We start from the raw sequence: 23,896 nt of genomic DNA on the forward strand, positions 1-23,896 counted from the left end.
CATATTAATGCCCAAGATTTTGGAATTGATTTACCTTTATTTAACTAGGCAAGTCAGTTAAGAACAAATTCTTATTTTCAATGACGGCCTAGGAACAGTGGGTTAACTGCCTGTTCAGGGGCAGAACGACAGATTTGTACCTTGTCAGCCTGGGGATATGAACTTGCAACCTTTCGGTTACTAGTCCAACGCTCTAACCACTAGGCTAGAATGAGATGTGCAGGTGTCCACCTACTTTTGGCCATGTTGTGTATGTGTGGATGAACCTGATAAAGACCACAAAACTACCCCTATAAACTAAGACTTCTTTAAAGTCCAGCTTCATTCGGCCCCACTGTTTCTAGCTCCCCCCAAAAAGCCTGCTGTTAAAGAAAAGCCAAAAGCAATGAGTTCTTTCTCTCTTTTTGTCTCTCCTCAATAACTCACTTATCGTGTCCCTTCTACCCGATCCTTGAGTCAGGGAGTAAATATTTAGGAAGGAGGGCAGAGGAGATTGAATCTCAGTGCCTTAAGAGGGTGGGCCCAGCTAGAGTGAGAAAGTTGGAGGATTATGCTGTTTTGTCTGGACGCAAACAGAGAGATGGAGGGAGGGAACGAAAAGCAGAGGTGGTAGAGAGATTGAAAGGAGAGAGAATGAAGAAATGAAAGGATGAAACCAAACTACAGAAGGATAGAAATGAGAGAGAAACAGGGCCTCAGAGCGAAAGAAAGAGAATAAAGTTAATTCTGTCACTGCAGGTCACCCTGGTGAGCAGGCAGATATAATGTGGACTGGATGAAAAGCTCCCTCTAGATAGAGAGATGGAAGGAGAGAGCGAGTGGTGTTCTAATCTCTTCCTCTAAGGCCTGTTTTTGTCTCATGCTGTTCAACTCATCTCTGATTGGCTAGGACCGGTGAGAACAGAGGATTATTGGGGGGGGTAAAGTTTAATTTGGGGGGACGCCCCCTCAGGTAAAAACTTCCCCACAAGCACAGAACTCTGAGGTGGAGAGGAGGTGGTGGTGGGTATATCTCAAGCCACATTTTCAATCACTCCCACATTTCCTTTACAGCCCATGCCCACCAGCTTCCTCAGTAGACAAACAACAACCCCCCCCACCCCAGAACCTGAGCCTTTCAACTCAGCAGGAGGCTACCAGAAACGTGTGTGTGTGTGTGTGTGTCTGTGTCTACCAGCTCATGTCCCGCTGGCCTGAATCTAAGCTGGCCAGCACAGAGAAAACCGAGGGATGATGAGAGAGAGAGAGGGGAAAAGGGATAAAGAATAGAAGGTAAGATAAGATATGTGAGGTTGAGCAGTGAAGTGAGGGAGAAGAGCAGAGCAGATGGGGGAAAAGTCCAATAGAAATGGATAAGGAAGAGATGAAAGAAAGAGATGGAAAACTAATAAAATATGTAGAAAATATAGATATTTAGGAGAAAGTGGTGGAAGGAATGGCTAATAGGATAGACTACACTTACTGACAGACAAAACTAACTCATCAAACTCTCCCTCCTCTTTATATCCATCCATCTCTCCTGCTCACCCTGTCATCTCTAGATCTCTCCTGTTCACCCTTTCACTACCTCTGTCCCTCCATCTCTCCTGCTCACCCTGTCATCTCCCTCTGTCGCTCCATCTCTCCTGCTCACCCTGCTATCTCGCTGTCCCGCCATCTCTCCTGCTCACCCTGTCATCTCTTTATATCCAGCCATCGATCTCTCTCCTCTTCCTCCTTCCCTCTCTATTCTTCTTATAATGTCCATTACACCTATAGTATGTGCAATAGAAGATTCATATGGTTTAACCTTGCCATGCTTTCTTTAGTGTGTGTGTAGCTGCCCTCTCCCGCCCATCTAAGCCAGCTTCACAGCTGTACTGACACATCAGACATAGGAGTGGCGCAAACATACACACACCTTCACGCACACAAACTTTGATGTGGAGGAGTGAAGCGTGGAGGAATTTTTTTGTCCGGTTCCAGCGAACACACCCCCGACAGAGCTTTAGCCCAAAGGCATTCTATGAGAAGCTGTGCCCTACAATTTAATGAGCACACACATACAGCATAAACACACATAACCAGACACACACACACAGTTTTTCAACATGCACATTGATGGACACCCCATGAGGACCACGGAGGTCCGCTCCATAAAAATGATTTGGCATCCACATGTGGGGTTCAGAGGAAGACTTGACGGCTGCTAAGTGCATTTTCTTATGTCATTTTCTACTTCCTTCTGTGATAGAAAAATTCTGTATTTACCTGATTTATTCTATATTAGAGGTCAACCGTTAATCGTAATGGGCTGCAATCCCGTTAACGGGATGATATGACAACAGCCAGTGAAAGTGCAGGGCGCCAAATTCAAAACAACAGAAATCTCATAATTAAAATTTCTCAAACATACATGTATCTTATACCGTTTTAAATGTATTCTTGTTGTTAATCCCACCACATTGTCTGATTTTAAATAGGATTTACGGAGAAAGGACCACAAACGATTATGTTAGGTCACCACCAAGCTACAGAAAAACACAGCCATTTTCCCAGCCAAAGAGAGGAGTCACAAAAAGCACAAATAGAACACATTCTTACTTTCAATGACGGCCTAGGAACGGTGAGTTAACTGCCTTGTTCAGGGGCAGAACGACAGATTTTTACCTTGTCGGCTCGGGGATTCAATCTTGCAACCTTACAGTTAACTAGTCCAACACTCTAACCACCTGCCTCACGAGGAACCTGCTTGGTACGCGAATGCAGTAAGCCACAGTTAGCTGCTAGCTAGCATTAAACGTGTCTTATAAAAAACAATCAATCAATCATAATCACTAATTAACTACACACGGTTGATGATATTACTAGTTTATCTAGTGTGTCCTGCGTTGCATATAATTGATGCGGTGCGTATTCACGAAAAAGGACTGTCGTTGCTCCAATGTGTACCTAACCATAAACATCAATGCCTTTCTTAAAATCAATACACAGAAGTACATATTTTTAAACATGCATTTTTAGCTAAAAGAAATCCAGGTTAGCAGGCAATATTAACCAGGTGAAATTGTGTCACTTCTCTTGCGTTCACTGCACGCAGAGTCAGGGTATATGCAACAGTTTGGGCCGCCTAATTTGCCAGAATTTTACATAATTATGACATAACATTGAAGATTGTGCAATGTAACAGGAATATTTAGACTTATGGATCCCACCCGTTAGATAAAATACGGAACGGTTCCATATTTCACTGAAAGAATAAACGTCTTGTTTCCGAGATGATAGTTTCCGGATTCGACCATATTAATGACCTAAGGCTCATATTTCTGTGTGTTATTACGTTATAATTAAGTCTATGATTTGACAGAGCAGTCTGACTGAGCAGCAGCAGGCTTGTAAGAATTAATTCAAACAGCACTTTCGTGAGTTTTGCCAGCAGTTCTTCAAGCATTGAGCTGTTTATGACTTCAAGCCTATCAACTCCCGAGATTAGGCTGGTGTAACTGATGTGAAATGGCTAGCTAGTTAGCGGGGTGCGGGCTAATAGCATTTCAAACGTCACTCGCTGTGAGACTTGGAGTGGTTGTTCCCCTTGCTCTATATGGGGTAACGCTGCTTCGAGCGTGTATGTTCACTAAAGATGGCTTGAGCTGACAAAAATGAGTTAGACTGCATTACATAGACAATAATGTGTTTTACTAGAGATAGCTTAGGAGTAGAACAATCCCTAATTGTCTCAAAATCATCCTTGCAACTGGGAAACTAAGCCAGGGTGGGGTTAAGACAACAACCCCGTGCAGATAATGACCGGATGAACCCAGAGTGCTTTATGATGCCTCTTGGTCTGCATGGGAGGGGTGGAACCAACCATGACGAAGCATTTTTAGTGTCAGCTATATATAGTACTCTGCATTTGTGTAAAGGTTAGGTTACTCGGTCCAACACTCAAGGGTGTGGGGTCGACCAGCCTCATTATTGCAATAATGAATCAATATTTTAAAAAGCTGATTGTTTGAAGAAATTACAAAGTCTCTCTCAGTATGAATTTCCACGACACTACCCCTGCCTCTGTCCCACCTCTAAGATGATACCATCCACATTGATCAAGGTCAGTTTTGAGTCCTACATCCTAAAACGTATATACATGGATCCTTAAGGCGTCCGCATCCTTCCCAGCGGAAACAGTTCGGAAGAGTTCATGCATATATTATGACAACATTTTGTGACGTTTTTGTTTGTTTTGGGCTGTTCAGGCACACAACATTTTTTTTCTGGAGTCAAGCCGAAGTTCAGAACTGTAGTTTTACTTTTTTTATTTTATTTTATTTTTTTATTTATTTCACCTTTATTTAACCAGGTAGGCCAGTTGAGAACAAGGTCTCATTTGCAACTGCGACCTGGCCAAGATAAAGCATAGCAGTGTGAGCAGACAACACAGAGTTACACATGGAATAAACAATTAACAAGTCAATAACACAGTAGAAAACAAAGGGGGGAGTCCATATACAATGTGTGCAAAAGGCATGAGGAGGTAGGCGAATAATTACAATTTTGCAGATTAACACTGGAGTGATAAATGATCAGATGGTCATGTACAGGTAGAGATATTGGTGTGCAAAAGAGCAAGTAAATAAATAAAAACAGTATGGGGATGAGGTAGGTGAAAATGGGTGGGCTATTTACCAATAGACTATGTACAGCAGCAGCGATCGGTTAGCTGCTCAGATAGCTGATGTTTGAAGTTGGTGAGGGAGATAAAAGTCTCCAACTTCAGCGATTTTTGCAATTCGTTCCAGTCACAGGCAGCAGAGTACTGGAACGAAAGGCGGCCAAATGAGGTGTTGGCTTTAGGGATGATCAGTGAGATACACCTGCTGGAGCGCGTGCTACGGATGGGTGTTGCCATCGTGACCAGTGAGCTGAGATAAGGCGGAGCTTTACCTAGCATGGACTTGTAGATGACCTGGAGCCAGTGGGTCTGGCGACGAATATGTAACGAGGGCCAGCCGACCAGAGCATACAGGTCGCAGTGGTGGGTGGTATAAGGTGCTTTAGTGACAAAACGGATGGCACTGTGATAGACTGCATCCAGTTTGCTGAGTAGAGTGTTGGACGCCATTTTGTAGATGACATTGCCGAAGTCGAGGATCGGAAGGATAGTCAGTTTTACTAGGGTAAGTTTGGCGGCGTGAGTGAAGGAGGCTTTGTTGCGGAATAGAAAGCCGACTCTTGATTTGATTTTCGATTGGAGATGTTTGATATGAGTCTGGAAGGAGAGTTTGCAGTCTAGCCAGACACCTAGGTACTTATAGATGTCCACATATTCAAGGTCGGAACCATCCAGGGTGGTGATGCTAGTCGGGCATGCGGGTGCCGGCAGCGATCGGTTGAAAATCATGCATTTGGTTTTACTAGCGTTTAAGAGCAGTTGGAGGCCACGGAAGGAGTGTTGTATGGCATTGAAGCTTGTTTGGAGGTTAGATAGCACAGTGTCCAATGACGGGCCGAAAGTATATAGAATGGTGTCGTCTGCGTAGAGGTGGATCAGGGAATCGCCCGCAGCAAGAGCAACGTCATTGATATATACAGAGAAAAGAGTCGGCCCGAGAATTGAACCCTGTGGCACCCCCATAGAGACTGCCAGAGGACCGGACAGCATGCCCTCCGATTTGACACACTGAACTCTGTCTGCAAAGTAATTGGTAAAAAGAAATTTACACCCCTTTCTCGGTAGGTATTCTTCAATAAAGTCTGTTGTCATTCAACGAGAGACTACTCGTTTTCATGAAAAAAATTTCCCTTGAGAAGTACTGCACCAAAAAAACATCGTAGTTAGATTTAAAATTGAATGACTACTGTAAGATCTTCTCTGCAAAAACTTCAACATTTCTGACAGATTTCTGGAGTCATCGGAGATTAATTCAGACTATTTTGAGGACGTGTATACTGGCTTCGGCGTCTCAAAACAGACAACCAGTACTACTGCCACTTTTTTCTCATTTTTCAAGTGATTGTCTTTTAAGGGAGTACGCAAGCACACTCGTTCGTATTGGCTAGGTGCCAGCCGAACTGAAGCATGCTGATGGCTTTAGTCTCTCCTACAGATGCCCTAGTAGATGGAAAGGTAATTAAAAGATAACTACAGTCCTCCAATTTCCCGGCGGCATCTTGTGTGGCCGTAAGGCCTCCCCAAAAAACCCATGCCTTGCAGCTAAAGTGACATTTGTGCCCTTGGGCTGAATATGATAATTATAATTCCCTTCTGCCAATTGTCGTGCTCCGAAGCATCTCACACTCACATGGCTCTCTCAGATATCTCAATTCTTCTTAACTAATGCCCGTCACGTGATCGGGTCCTTCTCACAGTGCCGAAGTACAAGTGAAGACAGACACATCGGAATGCAACGACATGCGTCCCTTATCGAATTCCGAGGCGCACTCTGAAGATGTTAGAAGAACTGTCCACATTTACTTTTCCTCAGCCAACAAGATGAGTAACGAACTGCAAAATCACTAGCTTATGTCAATCTACTATCCCCCATAGTAGAAAGGTTGACCTATTATATTGGTCAGCTTGTTGTTCTGTGCAAGAAATAAATATTCCAAACAGACTCTGGCACAGTTGTGCGGCGTATATGCCAAATTCATACAACCACTGTAGCCTACAAAAACAAAGCAAACGAGGCTGATGCAACAGATAGATGGCATAAGGAAGTGGTATAAGAATCATGATTATTTGCATCAATCCAGTGGCCACTTGTTTTGAAAACACCATCAGAAGTGTGCTACTGAAACACCACTAGCCAAACACAACAGGCTGTTTGGTGCACACCTGGATTAAAGTGTTACTAGACGAAAAAAAATCTACATTTCTCTGATTTTTCCAGACCTCAAAAATGGTCCCCTGATGACTGGTTTAAGCATTGTATTGGATTTAGGGGGGGAATGGATGTTCTATTAATAAAAAGAAGTGTGATCTTGAGAACCTGACAAGTTGAGGGAAATCACAGTACTCCCTGTTTGTATTTTTTTGCCGTGGTATTGTTTTGATATCAAGTTTTGTGTTTTCAAATTCTGCCTTATAGAGGATTTTTTTTTTGCAGAAAATGACTCATGGCACTTAGAAACCTGCGAGAAATACATTTTGCACTTTATTTTAACATTATCTTGCTTTGCTGTTTACAGTAAATCTATCCAAATCAATGTTAGAACACGAGGGCATCCTAATTTAAAAGATGGCTAGTCATTATTGGCCTTTTGTACAGAATGCAGGCACATTATGGGACACAGGCCATGTCATTATCAATTATCTAAAGAAATATATAAAACAAATTGGTGCGACTAAATCATGTGCTGGTGCAACAAGAGGTAGTAGCACCAGCACCACCAGTTGAAAAAAGTTACTTTAAAACCTATTAATTTGGCATCAAAACATTTGCCCAGAAACACAAACACTCAGCCCAACTCTGTCCCTTGGTCCCTGTGCTCGAAAGAAACACTATACGGGCCACCCTGTCCAGACAGACAGATAGATAGAGACACACACACACACACACACTGGTGTTTTAAATTCCAGACCTTAATTAGATCAGGAGGTTTACATGGAATACTCTGACACAAACTGACCACATACACACACCCACTCCTGCACAGAAAAATGTACTTTGCATGCCATTTCCAGCACAGAGTATTCTGCTTTCTCTGTAAATTGCTTAATTGATACAAATTGTGACTGGCTCCTCATGGGGCTATCAGCACACACTTAAGTAAACCACTGCAATTTGTGTGTGTGTGTGTGTGCGTGTGGTCAGGATGCACTCAGCCGCAGTCTACACCCTACAGCTGAATCATGGAATTCCATGTGTGTGTGTTCATTCAGATAATTCACCCAGCCAAACAGTATCCCCTATGCTACGGCAACATGTACAGTAATTCATTTGTGGCCCTACCCTGAGAGAAACTGACTCCATGAATTCAATTATTTTCCCTGTTTTGAGAATATTTATTAAAAAACACAACGTTGTTTTTTATAAGCCCGTCTCCACAAGCGCTCAGAGTTAATAAAATGTGTGTAATGGAGGCCCGGATCATATAACCTACACTTTCCTCCATTACCCACAACCCCATGCCATTTGATCTGCATTCTATTTAACTGCCTTCTCTCTGAAAGGAAGAACATCATTATTGGCATGTCCAGAAACAACCCATAGCCCTTACTTCCTTGGGCAATTCAAATAGATGTGAAATAATGGGAAGTGTAAGCAATGTGGTTGTAGCTTGCTCCACCTTGCCCTCTGAGTTTTGTCAATAACATTTTTGATTTATTTTTTAATGCATTATTTCCATATTGCATATATACACAACTATTTAATTCATATCTACACATGCCTAGGGGTTGTTTCCAGACAGGGACATATCTTAGCCTATATGTTTGTGATAGACAAACCTCAGCACCTACTTTATTAAGGTGAGTTTGGAGTGCAACAGACATGCATTGTCAAAAACGGGGCACATAGGTTCAGTGTTGGATAGGAGTAAACTGATCCTGGAACTGTGCTTATGGGCAGCTTTACCTCAAGCCAGCCTCAAAGTGATCACAATGAGCGATCTTCCTGGGATCGATCAGACAGGGCTAAATGGATTGAAGAGGGCTAATTGAAAAGGCTAATATCTACTGCCTGCTTACATGTGTCTGCTTAAATGATCTCAGTACCAGCGGAGGGAGTATAGGGAGTGATCAGACTCCACACTGATTCAACTGGCCGGGATCAATAATGCTTAGTGCCTGGGGCAAGGCATCACCAATTACTTCCCTCCTCCCTTCCTTACTGGGAAAGAGGTGGACAGATGAGAAGAACCGTACACGCCCCTGTATGCATTATCACACACACACACATCACCAACAACAGCTCTGGTGCCAGTGCTTCTCTCTGAAAGCTTAGCAGAGGCCAAAAGTCACTCAAGCATCCGTTAGTGAGCACAAAGAATATACACAGTCAGAGTGGACCACCAAATGTTATGGTTCTCCATTTCTGACCCAATGGAGCTCATTTCAGTGACCCGGTCACAGCAAGGCCAGGTGCTTATTGACTCCACCTGGACTAGGTTGGTACAAATGAGTACATATGGAACCAATGAGATCAATGATTGCCTGAATGACCCAGTGCTATGTGCCAATGTGGAGCTGTGGTATAGGGTGATAAGATCAGCTGTATTTAAAGAGTATGTCACTGCCTGGGGGAAGTAGAGGACACACGTTTATTTATTTATTGAACCTTTATTTAACTAGGCAAGTCGGTTAAGAACAAATTCTTATTTACAATGACGGCCTACCCGGGCCAAAACCTAACGACGCTGGGCCAATTGTGCGCCGCCCTATGGGACTCCCAATCACGGCCGGTTGTGATACCGCCCGAAATCGAACCAGGGTATGTGTGACGCATCCTGCACTGCCATGCAGTGCTTTAGATTGCTGCGACACTCGGGAGACCATAAATACAGAGCTCTCAAGCCAAAAATCTGATTTTGACTAGCAAAATATACCACACACCTCAATCCTAAACCTTGATAGCAGTCTAAATACATATCATGTGATTGTTCAACAGTTTTAGTGCCATCACTTGGCCATCTAAAGCAGTGTTCACATTGGCAGTTTGAAGTGACTCAAATCCTATTTATTTCCATATCCAATGTGTTCTTTTTCCTGCAGTCTGAACATCCAAAAAGCACATGGAATCTGATTTCAAACCACTTTCATATCTTGTTGCTTGCTAGCTACTCTGTTGACAGTTTAAAAATAACATGTGGTAGCAAACTAGCTGGTTAATTATTTACAAATAATTTACTGAATGTGCTAGAAAGCTTAATGGCTACCTAGCTAGCTAGCTGACTGCTGTGGCTAGCCAAAAATGAAAGTTACTTTGAGGCTTTAAACGTGTTCTTACCCTATGATTTTTAACATTTAAAGCAACTGGGAAACATCCATGGCAGGCATTGTTGCCACCTTAGCTTGCTACAAACAGAAACTTCTGAGTGATAGGAAACACAAGTACCACCACCAATCAGCCTAAACCACTGAGCGCACACCAATCATTACTATGACAACGAGCATAGCTATGTCAGCAAATGACTGCTGTCTGAACACACACACAAATACGATTTGGTCACTTGTAACTTGCTGTTTGGACAGTCAGTAGTCCAAAACTGATTTGAGCAATAAGGCCTGCCGTATGAGCAAGGATTTACCAGACCACAGGCGTCAAACTCATTCCATGGATGGCTGAGTGTCTGCAGCTTTTCACTCTTCCCGTGTACTTGATTTGTCCATTAAGGTCACTGATTACTTAAGAACTCCCCTCACCTGGTTGTCTTAGGTCTTAATTGGACACAAATTGAAAGGAAATAACAACTACCAGCAGACACTCGGCCAGCCATGGAATGAGTTGGACACCCCTGAACTAGAGACTATCACCCTACCCAGAGAAAACCCTTAACCCCTAGACCCCTTAACCCCAGTGTAAAGCTCAAAAGTGTAACTGCAAAGGATTGGATAGGTGTAACTGACCTGCTACATCAGACGCTAACTTTTACAGAGTGTGAGGTTGAATAGAGCTACTCAACAGTCATGACATGGGAGTTGGACTTGGGGAAGTCCCGGGGTGGTTTATTTACTGTATGGAGTTGCAATTTATAATCCAGTTCACCTCCTCCAAAAGAGGTCAACGACCAGAGAGCTAGGTATCAAACTATAAGACACATCTATTGGACACACGCACAAACAACCAACCAAAACATGTTTCAGAGTCAAGATGAGAAGTACTTTAAAATGGCAATAATGGAAATTTGTCCTCCATGCTAACTGAGGGACAAATCTGACGATTTTCTTGTTTATATTCTTCAAAGTGTACGTGAATTACTGAACTAAATTTAGTCTCTGGACACTTGGGACATCAACATTTTGGAAGGTCTTTGAAAAGACATGTTCAAATGATCTGATTTTAATAATTTGGTATACAGATTGGTTTGACAAAATAATAACAAAAGGGAATATAAAAGGCATGAGCGATATACGTGTGTGTGGATTTTGAAATAAATATTGCCTTTTGTAGATATCGGTCCAGCATAAATTCTGAAGATTTGAAGGGAAAAAAACTCCAAAAGATAAATAAATGGCCCATGTGTCCACAGACTAGTTGTCTATTCTATGACAATAATAAAATGGGTATGAGGCCTGTATAGCCACTTGTACTAGCTGTGCTAACACCAAATTTAATTTACACCCAACAGCAAAAAAATGATGTGGCACATTTTGATATTGTACTAAATATAGTAAAGGACATCAAGCGAAAGTGAAAGACAAATGGAGATATTTAGGTGTAACTCACTGCATCCATCCTCGTCGCTGTGATCTCCACAGTCGTTGTCCCCGTCACACTGCCACTGGGCCGGGATACATGTACACTCCCCAAACGCGCTCACTGCACACGTGAAGTGGTTGCGCCCGCATGAACACTCAGCACTGCCCAACACGCCTGGAAAGAGACAGAGAAAAGACAGAACCGGGTTAGGAAAATGCTAAAAGAATACACTTAGAGGACATGCTTGTATAGCAGAGGAGGTTTGTTTGACTATCCTCTTGTGATGAGTAACCTTGCCTGAGATCTGGTTTCCCATGTACAGATTAAGCCTAATCCTGGGTTAAAAAGCATGTTCAATGGTGAATCTCCAATGAAATAGATTTTTAGTCTGGGACTAGGCGTAATCTTTGTCCGGGAAACCAGCCCTAAGAGCTGTGGCCCTCGAGCCAAAAAGTATGCCCACCACTGCTTTAGTTAAATAGGCTAACACAGCCTTGAGTCAAACCATAACAACAACAAAAAAGTTACCTACTGCTCCTATGAGCACAGACCATATCAAGATCAATATATCGGGAGGAAAATATGCCATAGCAGAGCTGTGAGATATGCGTATGAAAGCCTCAGCAGCCTCATTCACTCATGTAGTCTGACTGTCATAAACCCAATGAGCTGTATGTTATAAGCCTGGTAGCCAAGACTGGTGCATTTATACACTTCATCTATCCTGAACACACACACCAAATAATGATATTACGCATACCAGAGGAGGATGTGTGTGTGTGTGTGTGTGTGTGCGCGCGCAATGGATATGTTTTCAGCTGGGACTGAATCACAGTCTTGTGCTAAAGTAGTACAATAAATATATCTGGCCTTCATTTCACTGGCTTCCATTATGTTAAGGCGTTCTGTGTGAACACTGTACGCAAGAGAGAGTGTGTACCCATGCGTTTTGTGTGTGTTTGCATATGGACATGAGAGTGAGGCTGCGATGCCTCCTGAGATGCTTTTAGCCCCTTTGAAAGAAGCTGACAGCTTCAATGAGAAATGGGTGAAGTGTGTGTGAGATGTTTTCCACTGAGAATCTTCAAGAGTGTGTGTAGTAGGCTACACTAAACAATATTAAGCAACAAAAAAATACCCCAACTTTATATGAATCTCAGCAAATCGGGTCCAATTACAGGGAGTGAAAAAAGCCTCCCATTTCTATCTCTCTTTGAACTCAGTTAAAGACTGTGTGTGTGTGTGGTTGGTTCCTGGCCTCTTCACAAAGGCATCAGTCAACCCAGGAGAGCCTGGCACCAAACACACACTAACCTTCAGAAACCTCCCACAGCACTAAATTAATGGCCTCTCTTTTCATTTCTCTCCCTCTCTCCCTTCCTCTCTCCATTTGCCTACCCTTCTCTTCTGTTTTCTTTTCCTTCATTCTCGGTCTTGCTCTCCCACCCTCTCTTCCCAAAAGCTTCTAACACGACAAAGACAAAAAATGTCTGGCTCCTTCTCTTTCTAATCTCTCCCCTGAGGCGTGTGGTCCCTCCTTAGTGTCTCCAGTCCCTGTCCCTTTCAGACACATAGAACAATGGACCAAGCTAGAACTAAGGCCCTAATGACTGATGACAAAGACAGAAAGCCTGAAAACACTGTTCCTTTCTTACCCCTTAGAATCTAGATCAGACAAGGAATTATCTGGAGCATCATACAGACACACACATGCTCACGCACACAGACACTACTCCTCTTAGACTTGATCAGGTCGTAACTAATACTGTTCATTTGGGTTGGTGCATGCCGATCAACAATTGAATCTATGCTAAATCTACATGAGTGTGTATGGGTTTCCATGAGCAGGGTTGTATATGCAGGTCTATATGAATGGCTTTCTAAGTGAGGGTTTATGTTGGACTAAATTAGAGCCTTGTGTCTAGAGTTGGCAGAGCAGTCATGTCACATGGAGCCACATGAGAGAGGCTGCATTTGTCAAACATGCTTTAAACAGCACAGGCCACTTGCACTGAGAAGACCTATAAAATGACAGGGTTCAATACAAAAACACACACAAACTTGCGTGTGTTTTTGAATACACACACACACAGAAAATGAAACCACAAGTTGAGTGGATTCATTAAACTCAAACCATATGAGTGAACCGTAATAGCTGTGGATAGACCTACAGGTAACTGCAAAAATAAAGAAAACACCAACATAAAGTGTATTAATAGGATGCCAGAACAGCTTCAATGCACTTTGGCATAGATTCTACAAGTCTCTGGAACTCTATTGGAGGGATGCGACACCATTCTTCCACATGAAATTTCATTATTTGGTGTATTGTTGGAAACACGGTCTCAGGCGCTGCTCCACATTTGTTCAACTGGGTTGAGATCTGGTAACTGAGATGGGGCATTTGGTTTACATCAATTTCATACTCATCAAATCATTCAGTGACCACTTGGATGGGGCATTCAGTGCCCTGTGGATTGGGCATTGTCATCCTATGGGGGCATAGCCAAGGTACACAAAATAATGGCCTGCCCAGCATTTTTATATATGACCCGAAGCATGATGGAATGTTAATTGTTTCAATGTATCGAGTTTTGTATGTCACATGCACAATTACAGTGAAATACCTTTGTTTCAAGTTCTAACCCCAACAATGCAGTAATCAATAACAATGTAATACTAAAAACAACAAGGTAGAACAAAAACACACAATATATAGAAATAAGAAATTAAAATAACAAGATAAAATAAGTAAGCATATTATATACAGGGTCAGTCAGTTCCAATACTATATTTACAATGTGCAGGGATACTGGAGTGATGAAGGTAGATATGTATAGGGGTAAGGTGACATGGCATCAGGATATATAATAAACAGAGTAGCAGTAGCCTATATGATGATTGTATGTGAGTGGCATAGGGATAAAAGCTGTTCAGGAGCCTGTTGGTGTCAGACTTGATGCACCGGTACTGCTTGTCGTGTGGAAGCAGAGAGAACAATCTTTGGCTAGGGTGGTAGTAGTCTAACGATTGTCCGGGCCTTCCTTTCACAACACCTGATATAGTGGTCATGGATGGCAGGGAGTTCGGCCACAGTGATGTACGGGGCTGTCTGTACCACACTCTGTAGCGCCAAGTGATCGAGGGCGGTGCTATTGCCATACTAAGCAGTGATGCAGCCAGTCAAGATGCTTTCAATGGTTCAGCTGTAGAAATTGTTGAAGATTTGAGGGCCTATGCCAAACCTTCTCAACCTCCTGAGGGGGAAGAAGTGCTGTCGTGCCTTCTTCACAACTGTGCGTGTATGTGGACCATTTTATGTTCTTAGTGATTTGGACACTGAAGAACTTGAAGCTCTCGACTAGCTCCAATGCAGCCCTGTCAATGAGGATGGGGGCCCACACTGCCAGGTCACCGACCTCCTCCCTGCAGGCTGTCTCATCGTTGCCGGTGATCAGGCCTACCACCATTGTGTCGTCAACAAACTTGATGATGGTGTTGGAGTCGTGCGTGGCCACGCAGTTGTGGGTGAGTACAGGAGGGGACTAGGCACACCGCTAAGGGGCCCCCGTGTTGAGGGTCAACATGCCGGAAGTGATGTTGCCTACTCTCACCACCTGGGGTCCGGGCCGTCAGGAAGTCTAGGATTAAGTTGCAGAGGGAGGTGTTAAGTCCCATCGCCCTAAGCTTGGTGATGAGTTTGGAGGGGAAATTGTGCTGAACGCTGAGCTGTCGTCAATGAGCAGCATTCTCACATAAGTATTCCTTTTATCTAGGTGGGTGAAGGCAGCACAATTAAGATTGTGTAGTCTATTGATCTGTTGGGGCGGTATGCAAATTGGAGTGGGTCTAGAGTGTCTGGGACAGTAAAGTTAATGTGTGCCATAACCAGCCTCTGAAAGCACTTAACAGATGAGTGCTACAGGGTGGCAGTCATTGTGGCATGAAGCTTTCGAGTTCTTGGGAACAGGAAAGATGGTGGTCATCTTAAAATGTTGGGATTACAGACAGGGACAAGGAGAGCTTGAAAATGACTGTATATACCTGCCAGCATTTCTGCACATGCTTGGAGAACGGAAGTTTACATACACCTTAGCCAAAAACATTTAAACTCAGTTTCTCACAATTCTGACATTTAATCCGAGTAAAAATTCCCTGTCTTGGGTAAGTTAGGGTCGCCACTTTATTATAATAATGTGAAATGTCAGAATAATAGTGGAGAGGATGTTTTATTTCAGCTATTATTTATTTCATCACATTCCCAGTGGGTCAGAAGTTTACATACACTCAATTAGTATTTGGTAGCACTGCCTTTAAATTGTTTAACTTGGGTCAAATGTTTTGGGAAGCCTTCCACAAGCTTCCCACAATAAGTTGGGTGAATTTTGGACCATGCCTCCTGACAGAGCTGGTGTAACTGAGTCAGGTTTGTCGGCCACCTTGCTGGTACATGCTTTTTCAGTTCTGCCCACACATTTTCTATAGGATTGAGGTCAGGGTTTTGTGATGGCTACTCCAATACATTGACTTTGTTGTCCTTAAGCCATTTTGACACAACTTTGGAAGTATGCTTGGGGTCATTGCCCATTTGGAAGACCCATTTGCTACTTGTGATGTTGCTTCAATTTATCCACATAATTTTCCTGCCTCATGATACCATCTATTTTGTGTGCACCAGTCCCTCCTGCAGCAAAGCACCCCCACAACATGATTCTGCCACCCCCGTGCATCACGGTTGGGATGATGTTCTTCGGCTTGCAAGCCTCCCCTTTTTCCTCCAAACATAATGATGGTCATTATGGTCAAACACTTCTATTTTTGTTTCATCACACCATTGGACATTTCTCCAAAAAGTACGATCTTTGTCTCCATGTGCAGTTACAAACCGTAGTCTGGCTTTTTTATGGTGGGTTTGGAGAAGTGGCTTCTTCCTTGCTGAGCGGCCTTTCAGGTTATGTCGATATAGGACTCGTTTTACTGTGGATATGGATACTTTTGTACCGGTTTCCTCCAGCATCTTTACAAGGTCCTTTGCTGTTGTTCTGGGATTGATTTGCACTTTTTGCACCAACGTACATTCATCTCTAGGAGACCGAATGGGTCTCTTTCCTGAGCGGTACGATGGCTGCGTGGTCCCATGGTGTTTATACTTGCGTACTATTGTTTGTACAGATGAACGTGGTGCCTTCAGGTGTTTGGAAATTGCTCCCAAGGATGAACCAGACTTGTGGAGGTCTACAATGTTTTTTCTGAGGTCTTGGCTGATTTCTTTTAATTTTCCCATGATGTCAAGCAAAGAGGCACTGAGTTTGAAGGTAGGCCTTGAAATACATCTACAGGTACACCTCCTTTTGATTCAAAGTTTGTCAATTAGCCTATCAGAAGCGACTAAAGCCATGACATCATATTCTGGAATTTTCAGAGGTGTTTAAAGGCACAGTCAACTTAGCGCATGTAAACTTCTGACCCACTGGAATTGTGATACAGTGAAATATATGTGAAATAATCTGTGTGTAAACAATTGTTGGAAAAATTACTTGTGTCATGCACTTGCCAAAACTTTAGTTTTTTAACAAGAACTTTGTGTAGTGGTTGAAAAACAAGTTTTAATGACTCCAACCTAAGTGTATGTAAACTTCCAACTTCAACTGTATTTAGCAGATGATATTGCAGGTGTAGAGAAATGCTTGTCGTTTAATCCGTAATGGACTGTAGCCCCTGCCACATGCGGCAGGCATCAGAGCCTGTGTAACATGATTCTAGCTTTTTCCTATATTGTACTTTTGCTCGTTTGATGACTCTGCGGAAGTCATAGCAGGACTTCTTGTACTTGTTCCTGTCCTCAGCCATAGCCTCAGGGTTGTCTGCGATAGCCCTGTGTGAGGTAGCCCTATTCTTTAGTTTAGCGTGAACCTCAGTGTTGATCCAGGTCTTTTGATTGGGGAAGCTTAACTGAGGGGATAACGTAGCCGATACAATTCCGAATGAAGCCGGTGAGTGAGGTTGTTAGCTCGATGTTATCGGCGTTGTCCCGAAACATATTCCAATCAGGGCTAACAAAGCAGTCCTATGGGATAATCTCTGATTCTGGAGACCATTTCTCAACGGAGCAAGTTATGAGCAATTCCTGTTTGAGCTTCTGCTTGTAAACAGGAAGCAGGAGTACGGAGTCATGATCTGATTTGTTGAATAACGGACGAGGGAGGGCATTGTATACTTGCTTGTGGGTAGAATAACAGTGGTCTAGGATTGTATCGCCCCTAGTAGCGAGGGAGACGTGTTGATGGAAGTTCAGGCATCTTAATGATGCAGAATTAAAATTGCCAGTAACCGGAAAAGCAGCCTCTGCATGTTTTCCTGCTTGGTTATAGCCTCGTACAGTTTGTTAAGTGCAAGCTTATTTTTCTTGTCCTTGTGGAATTTATACAACAGTAACAATAAGAGCTGAAAACTCCACTGGGAGGTAAAAGGGTCGGCATTTAACCATCAACTATTCCAAGACAGGTGAACAAATGGGTCGACACCTTCACCACACTGTTTCCCTGACCCCTCTGACCAGTCGGCAGGGTGAATGGAGAATCCATTGGATAGCCATAGGGGGTATCTTGTCCGAGAGCTATGTTTTGTAAAAGCAGAGAATATTGAAGTTTCGAGAGTCCCGTTGGTAGCAAATCCGCAATCGGAGGTCATCCATCTTATTATTGAGAGAATGGAGATAAGATGGAGGGAGGAGAATGGCTTGTTCTCCCTTTGCCTTAATCTCGCTAGAATCCCCACTCTCTTGCCTTTATAACGTCGGCATTTCCTCTTGGGTAGTCCGAAAATTGGGTTGGAATTACAGAAAGAGCCAAGGGCGAGTCATGAGTCGAAGTTGAAACTAGTATTGTGGTAAGTAACGGCCGATCTGATGTTCAAAAGTTGTTGGTTGTAAGAAATGACACAGCCATTCAGTACGGCTCCATCTTTAAGTCAATTGTTCAATTAACTCAGGAACCACACCTGTGTGGAAGCACCTGCTTTCAATAGACTTTGTATCCCATATTTACTTAAGTGCTTCCATTATTTTGGCAGTTACCTTCTTGGTGACAGGGGGGCAGTATTGAGTAGCTTGGATGAATAATGTGCCCAGAGTAAACTGCCTGCTACTCTGTCCCAGATGCTAATATATGCATATTATTAGTAGTATTGGATAGAAAACACTCTGAAGTTTCTAAAACTGTTTGAATGAAGTCTGTGAGTATAACAAAACTCGAAAACCTGAGAAAAATCCAACCAGGATGTGGGAACTCTGGGGGTTTGTAGTTTTTTAACTCTTTGCCATTCCAATATACAGTGTAAATGGGATCATATTGCACTTCCTAAGGCTTCCACTAGATGTCAACAGTCTTTAGAACTTTGTTTGAGCCTTCTACTGTGAAGTGGGGGCGAATGAGAGCTGATTGAGCCAGGTGTCTGGCAGAGTGCCACAGGCTCTGAGGTGCGGTCACGAGAGAGTTAGCTCTCGTTCCATTGCTTTTCTACAGACATAGGAATTCTCCGGTTGGAGCATTATTGAACATTTATGATAAAAACATCCTAAAGATTGATTCTATACTTAGTTTGACAAGTTTCTACGGGCTGTAATATAACTTCTGAACACGCGTTTGGATTTGTTTACCAAACGCGCTTAGAAGCTATTTAGACATAAATGATGGACATTATCGAACAAAACAAACATTTATCGTGGAACTGGGATTCCTGGGAGTGCATTCTGATGTAGATCATCAAAGGTAAGTGAATATTTATAATGCTATTTCTGACTAATGCTGACTACACAATATGGCGGATATATTTTTGTCTGCTTTGTTGACTGAACGCTGTACTCAGATTATTGCATGGCTTGCTTTTTCCGTAAAAAAAATACAAAAATCTGACACAGCGGTTGCATTAAGGAGAAGTATATCTCTAATTCCATGTATAACACTTGTATTTTCATCAACATTTGTGATGAGTATTTCTGTGAATTGATGTGGCTCTCTGCACAATCACTGCATGTTTTAGAACTACTGAACGTAACGCCAATGTAAAATGAGATTTTTTGATATAAATATGCACTTTATCGAACAAAACATACATGTATTGTGTAACATGAAGTCCTATGAGTGTCATCTGATGAAGATCAGCAAAGGTTAGTGATTCATTTTATCTCTATTTGTGTTTTTTGTGACTCCTCTCTTTGGCTGGAAAAATGGCTGTGTTTTTCTGTGGGTTGGTGGTGACCTAACAATCGTTTGTGGTGCTTTCGCTGTAAAGCATTTTTAAAATCAGACACTGACTGGATTAACGAGAATTGTATCTTTAAAATTGTGTAAAATACTTGTATGTTTGAGGAATTTTAATTATGAGATTTTTGTTGTTTTGAATTTGGCGCCCTGCACTTTCACTGGCTGTTGGCGAGGTGGGACGCTACCGTTCCACATATCCGAGAGAGGTTAAACTGTACTTCAATCATATACCTTTGAATAATATATAATAATATAATTTTGGGGGGGGATCGAAACATTTCTAAAATAACGTGTCTAAACTGTAATCTTTAATGGTGAAACTGCCACGTCCGTTTGGGATATGCTATTACCACAACAAAGTTATTGAAAACAACAAACACTTTTTTTCTCCGACATCATTGCACGCACGATAGAACAGCAGAATATGCACTGCAATTTCTTAATTTTTTTCTCTGCACGACACCTCACCGCTGTTTTGTCAACAAAACAAAAACAATAAAAGGTGCTGGGCAAACAGTGGTGCTGTTTCCCCTAATTTGGATTCCATCTTTAGAGGCGATTGTAAGATCAATACCTGAATAAACAGACTAGATGACTTTGTAATAGACAGAAACCTCTCCAGGTACTTATCTTAAAAGGGAACACACCATTCCCCCACAATTCATTGCCAGCCAGGCATTGTGGCACTGGTCTTTCAGAGGCACTGCCATGACAGACGGGACACAACGATCAGAGAGAGATAAGAGCTCACCTGGCTCTGTGTGTGAGAGTGTTTGGGGGGTAAGCCAAACCCTCACTTCCTTCCAGGTAGTGAGGGTTTCATCTTTGCTGCCAAACGATGGGGTGTGTGTGTATGTGTGACCTCCTGCAAAGATAAAACAGACCACTGACCACACACAGCTTTGTCCACACCGTTGAACGTGGCGTGCATGTGTGTATATGAGCATAGAACCCCATAGGACCCTCAGCATGGCCAGAGCTAGACAGGTGGTCCTCCAGGGAAAACAAAACCCATCACACAATCTACCACTACCTACAGCAGTCCACTAACACATGATGGGCTATTCTAGAATTGGCTATTTCATCTTTGGTGGGACTACAAGTCAAGAAAAAAGTTATTTCTACGACCACCTGTTTTCTTTCACCAGCACCCAATGTTAACTCATTTACCTTCTAATGTACTACTATATACAGTGGGGCAAAAAAGTATTTAGTCAGCCACCAATTGTGCACATTCTCCCACTTAAAAAGATGAGAAATGCCTGTAATTTTCATCATAGGTACACTTCAACTATGACAGACAAAATGAGAAACAAAAATCCAGAAAATCACATAGGATTTTAGGATTTTTAATGAATTTATTTGCAAATTATGTTGGAAAATAAATATTTTGTCAATAACAAAAGTTTATCTCGATACTTTATTACATACCCTTTGTTGGCAATGACAGAGGTCAAACGTTTTCTGTAAGTCTTCACAAGGTTTTCACACACTGTTGCTGGTATTTTGGCCCATTCCTCCATGCAGATCTCCTCTAGAGCAGTGATGTTTTGGGGCTGTTGCTGGGCAACGCGGACTTTCAACTCCCTCCAAAGATTTTCTATGGGGTTGAGATCTGGAGACTGGCTAGGCCACTCCAGGACCTTGAAATGCTTCTTACGAAGCCACTCCTTCGTTGCCCGGGCAGTGTGTTTGGGATCATTGTCATGCTGAAAGACCCAGCCACGTTTCATCTTCAATGCCCTAGCTGATGGAAGGAGGTTTTCACTCAAAATCTCACGATACATGGCCCCATTCATTCTTTCCTTTAAATGGATCAGTCGTTCTGGTCCCTTTACAGAAAAACAGCCCCAAAGCATGATGTTTCCACCCCCATGCTTCACAGTAGGTATGGTGTTCTTTGGATGCAACTCAGCATTCTTTGTCCTCCAAACACGACGAGTTGAGTTTTTACAAAAAAGTTATATTTTGGTTTCATCTGACCATATGACATTCTCCCAATCTTCTTCTGGATCATCCAAATGCTCTCTAGCAAACTTCAGACGGGCCTGGACATGTACTGGCTTAAGCAGGGGGACACGTCTGGCACTGCAGGATTTGAGTCCCTGGCGGCGTAGTGTGTTACTGATGGTAGGCTTTGTTACTTTGGTCCCAGCTCTCTGCAGGTCATTCACTAGGTCCCCCCCGTGTGGTTCTTGGATTTTTGCTCACCGTTCTTGTGATTATTTTGACCCCACGGGGTGAGATCTTGCGTGGAGCCACAGATCGAGGGAGATTATCAGTGGTCTTGTATGTCTTCCATTTCCTAATAATTGCTCCCACAGTTGATTTCTTCAAACCAAGCTGCTTACCTATTGCAGATTCAGTCTTCCCAGCCTTGTGCAGGTCTACAATTTTGTTTCTGGTGTCCTTTGACAGCTCTTTGGTCTTGGCCATAGTGGAGTTTGGAGTGTGACTGTTTGAGGTTGTGGACAGGTGTATTTTAAACTGATAACAAATTCAAACAGGTGCCATTAATACAGGTAACGAGTAGAGGACAGAGGAGCCTTTTAAAGAAGAAGTTACAGGTCTGTGAGAGCCAGAAATCTTGCTTGTTTGTAGGTGACCAAATACTTATTTTCCACCATAATTTGCAAATAAATTCATTAAAAATCCTACAATGTGATTTTCTGGATTTTTTTCTTTTCATTTTGTCTGTCCTAGTTAATGTGTACCTATGATGAAAATTACAGGCCTCTCTCATATTTGTAAGTGGGAGAACTTGCACAATTGGTGGCTGACTAAATACTTTTTTGCCCCATTGTATGAGCGTATGTATGGGGAAATTACAGCAGAGCCAGCACCCGCAAGTCTACACCCACACAGGATCTTGGAAAGCTGATCATTGTAATATAGGGTCAACACACACAAACGATAACCCAACCCCCCAGGAGAGATAGAGAAAGGCATGGGCTTGAAAGATGGGCTTGGCTGAGGAAGGAGACAGAGAGATGGGCTTGGCTGAATTGGCTAGCGGAGTATGAACATTATGAGTGCGTGCGTCCGTGACCGATGTTTGGGGTGTGGAATTCTGATTCCAGCGGTCTTTCTCCACAGCATACAAGGAATGCTGCTGAAGCCACAGTGTTTAGGTGTATGTATGTGTGTGTAACCCTATCGTCTGGCCCAAGTCCAGTCCAGCATAAGATCCAGTACAGTAGTCTGCAATATAAGCCTCCTGTCTGGGCCAAGCCTCTGAACCCCTACGTGCAACCCAAACCTCTTCGGAGACTAGGGCCCCTCTCTGTGCCTTATCGATCACCCACTCCCCCTGCCTCAGACACGGACCCTGAAAATGAGTACACATGCTAACTAACAGAGGGAAATCCACTCCAGCTATGAATCAAACAAGAATGAGGTGAAAGATGAGTAGAACTGGAAAGCGAGAGAGCCATGACAAAATTATTGTATTCCTTTGATGATTGGAGAACAGTCTGGGTGCATCTCAATAGTCTAGTTGATTCCTCTTCTACTCTCCTTTCCTTCATTGTACTGATATAAAATAACCTGGGTATGTACAGTTGGTGCATCCAATAGGCATGACCCCACTATACCTTGCTCCACTTTCCTGTCTTTGTGGGTCAGCACACATGAAGGAAATAAGGAGACGAGGGGAGAAGGCTACTTTAGGCCATTGAGACATGTCCCCTGCCTATAGCTGCCAGTTGTTCACTAGCTCTGAACACTGCAAAGCACAGTGTTCTTGAACAGCCTCTAGGAGCAGTGTGGGTTGACAGATCCTTCCTCTGGCCTAGCCAGTCACTCTCAGCCTGCTGAGTCTGTGAATGTGATCTCAGACTGAAGGGATACGTGTAATAAAATGGGATTACTCCATCCAGGCAAGCTGTAACTCACTTTATGGGCTCAGAGTGAGGCTGGATGAAAAGAGCAGATAGGGAGACCCACACAGATCCAATATCCACCATTAGAGCCATAAAGAAAGCCATCTATAGGGTTTAAACATTTATAGTAAAAATAATGACTGGGATGCATCTAGTCTATTCTCAATGGCTTTTAGGGATGGGCATGGTTAATAGAATATCCAGATATCCAAACGGATGTTAATATTCATTTGTAAATCATTTTTGTAGGCCTATTTTAACAATGCAAAAGCTTTGTCTCAATGAAATGCAACGCTTATGTACGGCGCTCTGAGCTACTGCCGCTTAAGATGTCATGTGGCTTTGACAGTACATTGTTTATAGTTACTGTAAGTAGCCTACAAACTGAGGACGCACAAAGTGGTTGTATTATTTC

The 23,896-nt window shown here is 42.8% G+C and overlaps 1 protein-coding gene across 3 annotated transcripts in view; it reads right to left on the minus strand.

Moving 5' to 3' along the window:
• Positions 1-23,896, minus strand: part of lrp4 (low density lipoprotein receptor-related protein 4) — a 226,213-nt gene that overhangs the window by 114,659 nt on the left and 87,658 nt on the right. For all 3 annotated transcript variants that reach the window (XM_042320844.1, XM_024418426.2, XM_042320845.1), the window contains exon 2: positions 11,364-11,510. In XM_042320844.1, coding sequence (XP_042176778.1) covers positions 11,364-11,510 — 147 coding nt within the window. The remainder of the gene's footprint in view (positions 1-11,363; positions 11,511-23,896) is intronic.

Source organism: Oncorhynchus tshawytscha, linkage group LG04 (genome assembly GCF_018296145.1).
Source record: "Oncorhynchus tshawytscha isolate Ot180627B linkage group LG04, Otsh_v2.0, whole genome shotgun sequence".
Taxonomy (NCBI): Eukaryota; Metazoa; Chordata; class Actinopteri; order Salmoniformes; family Salmonidae; genus Oncorhynchus; species Oncorhynchus tshawytscha.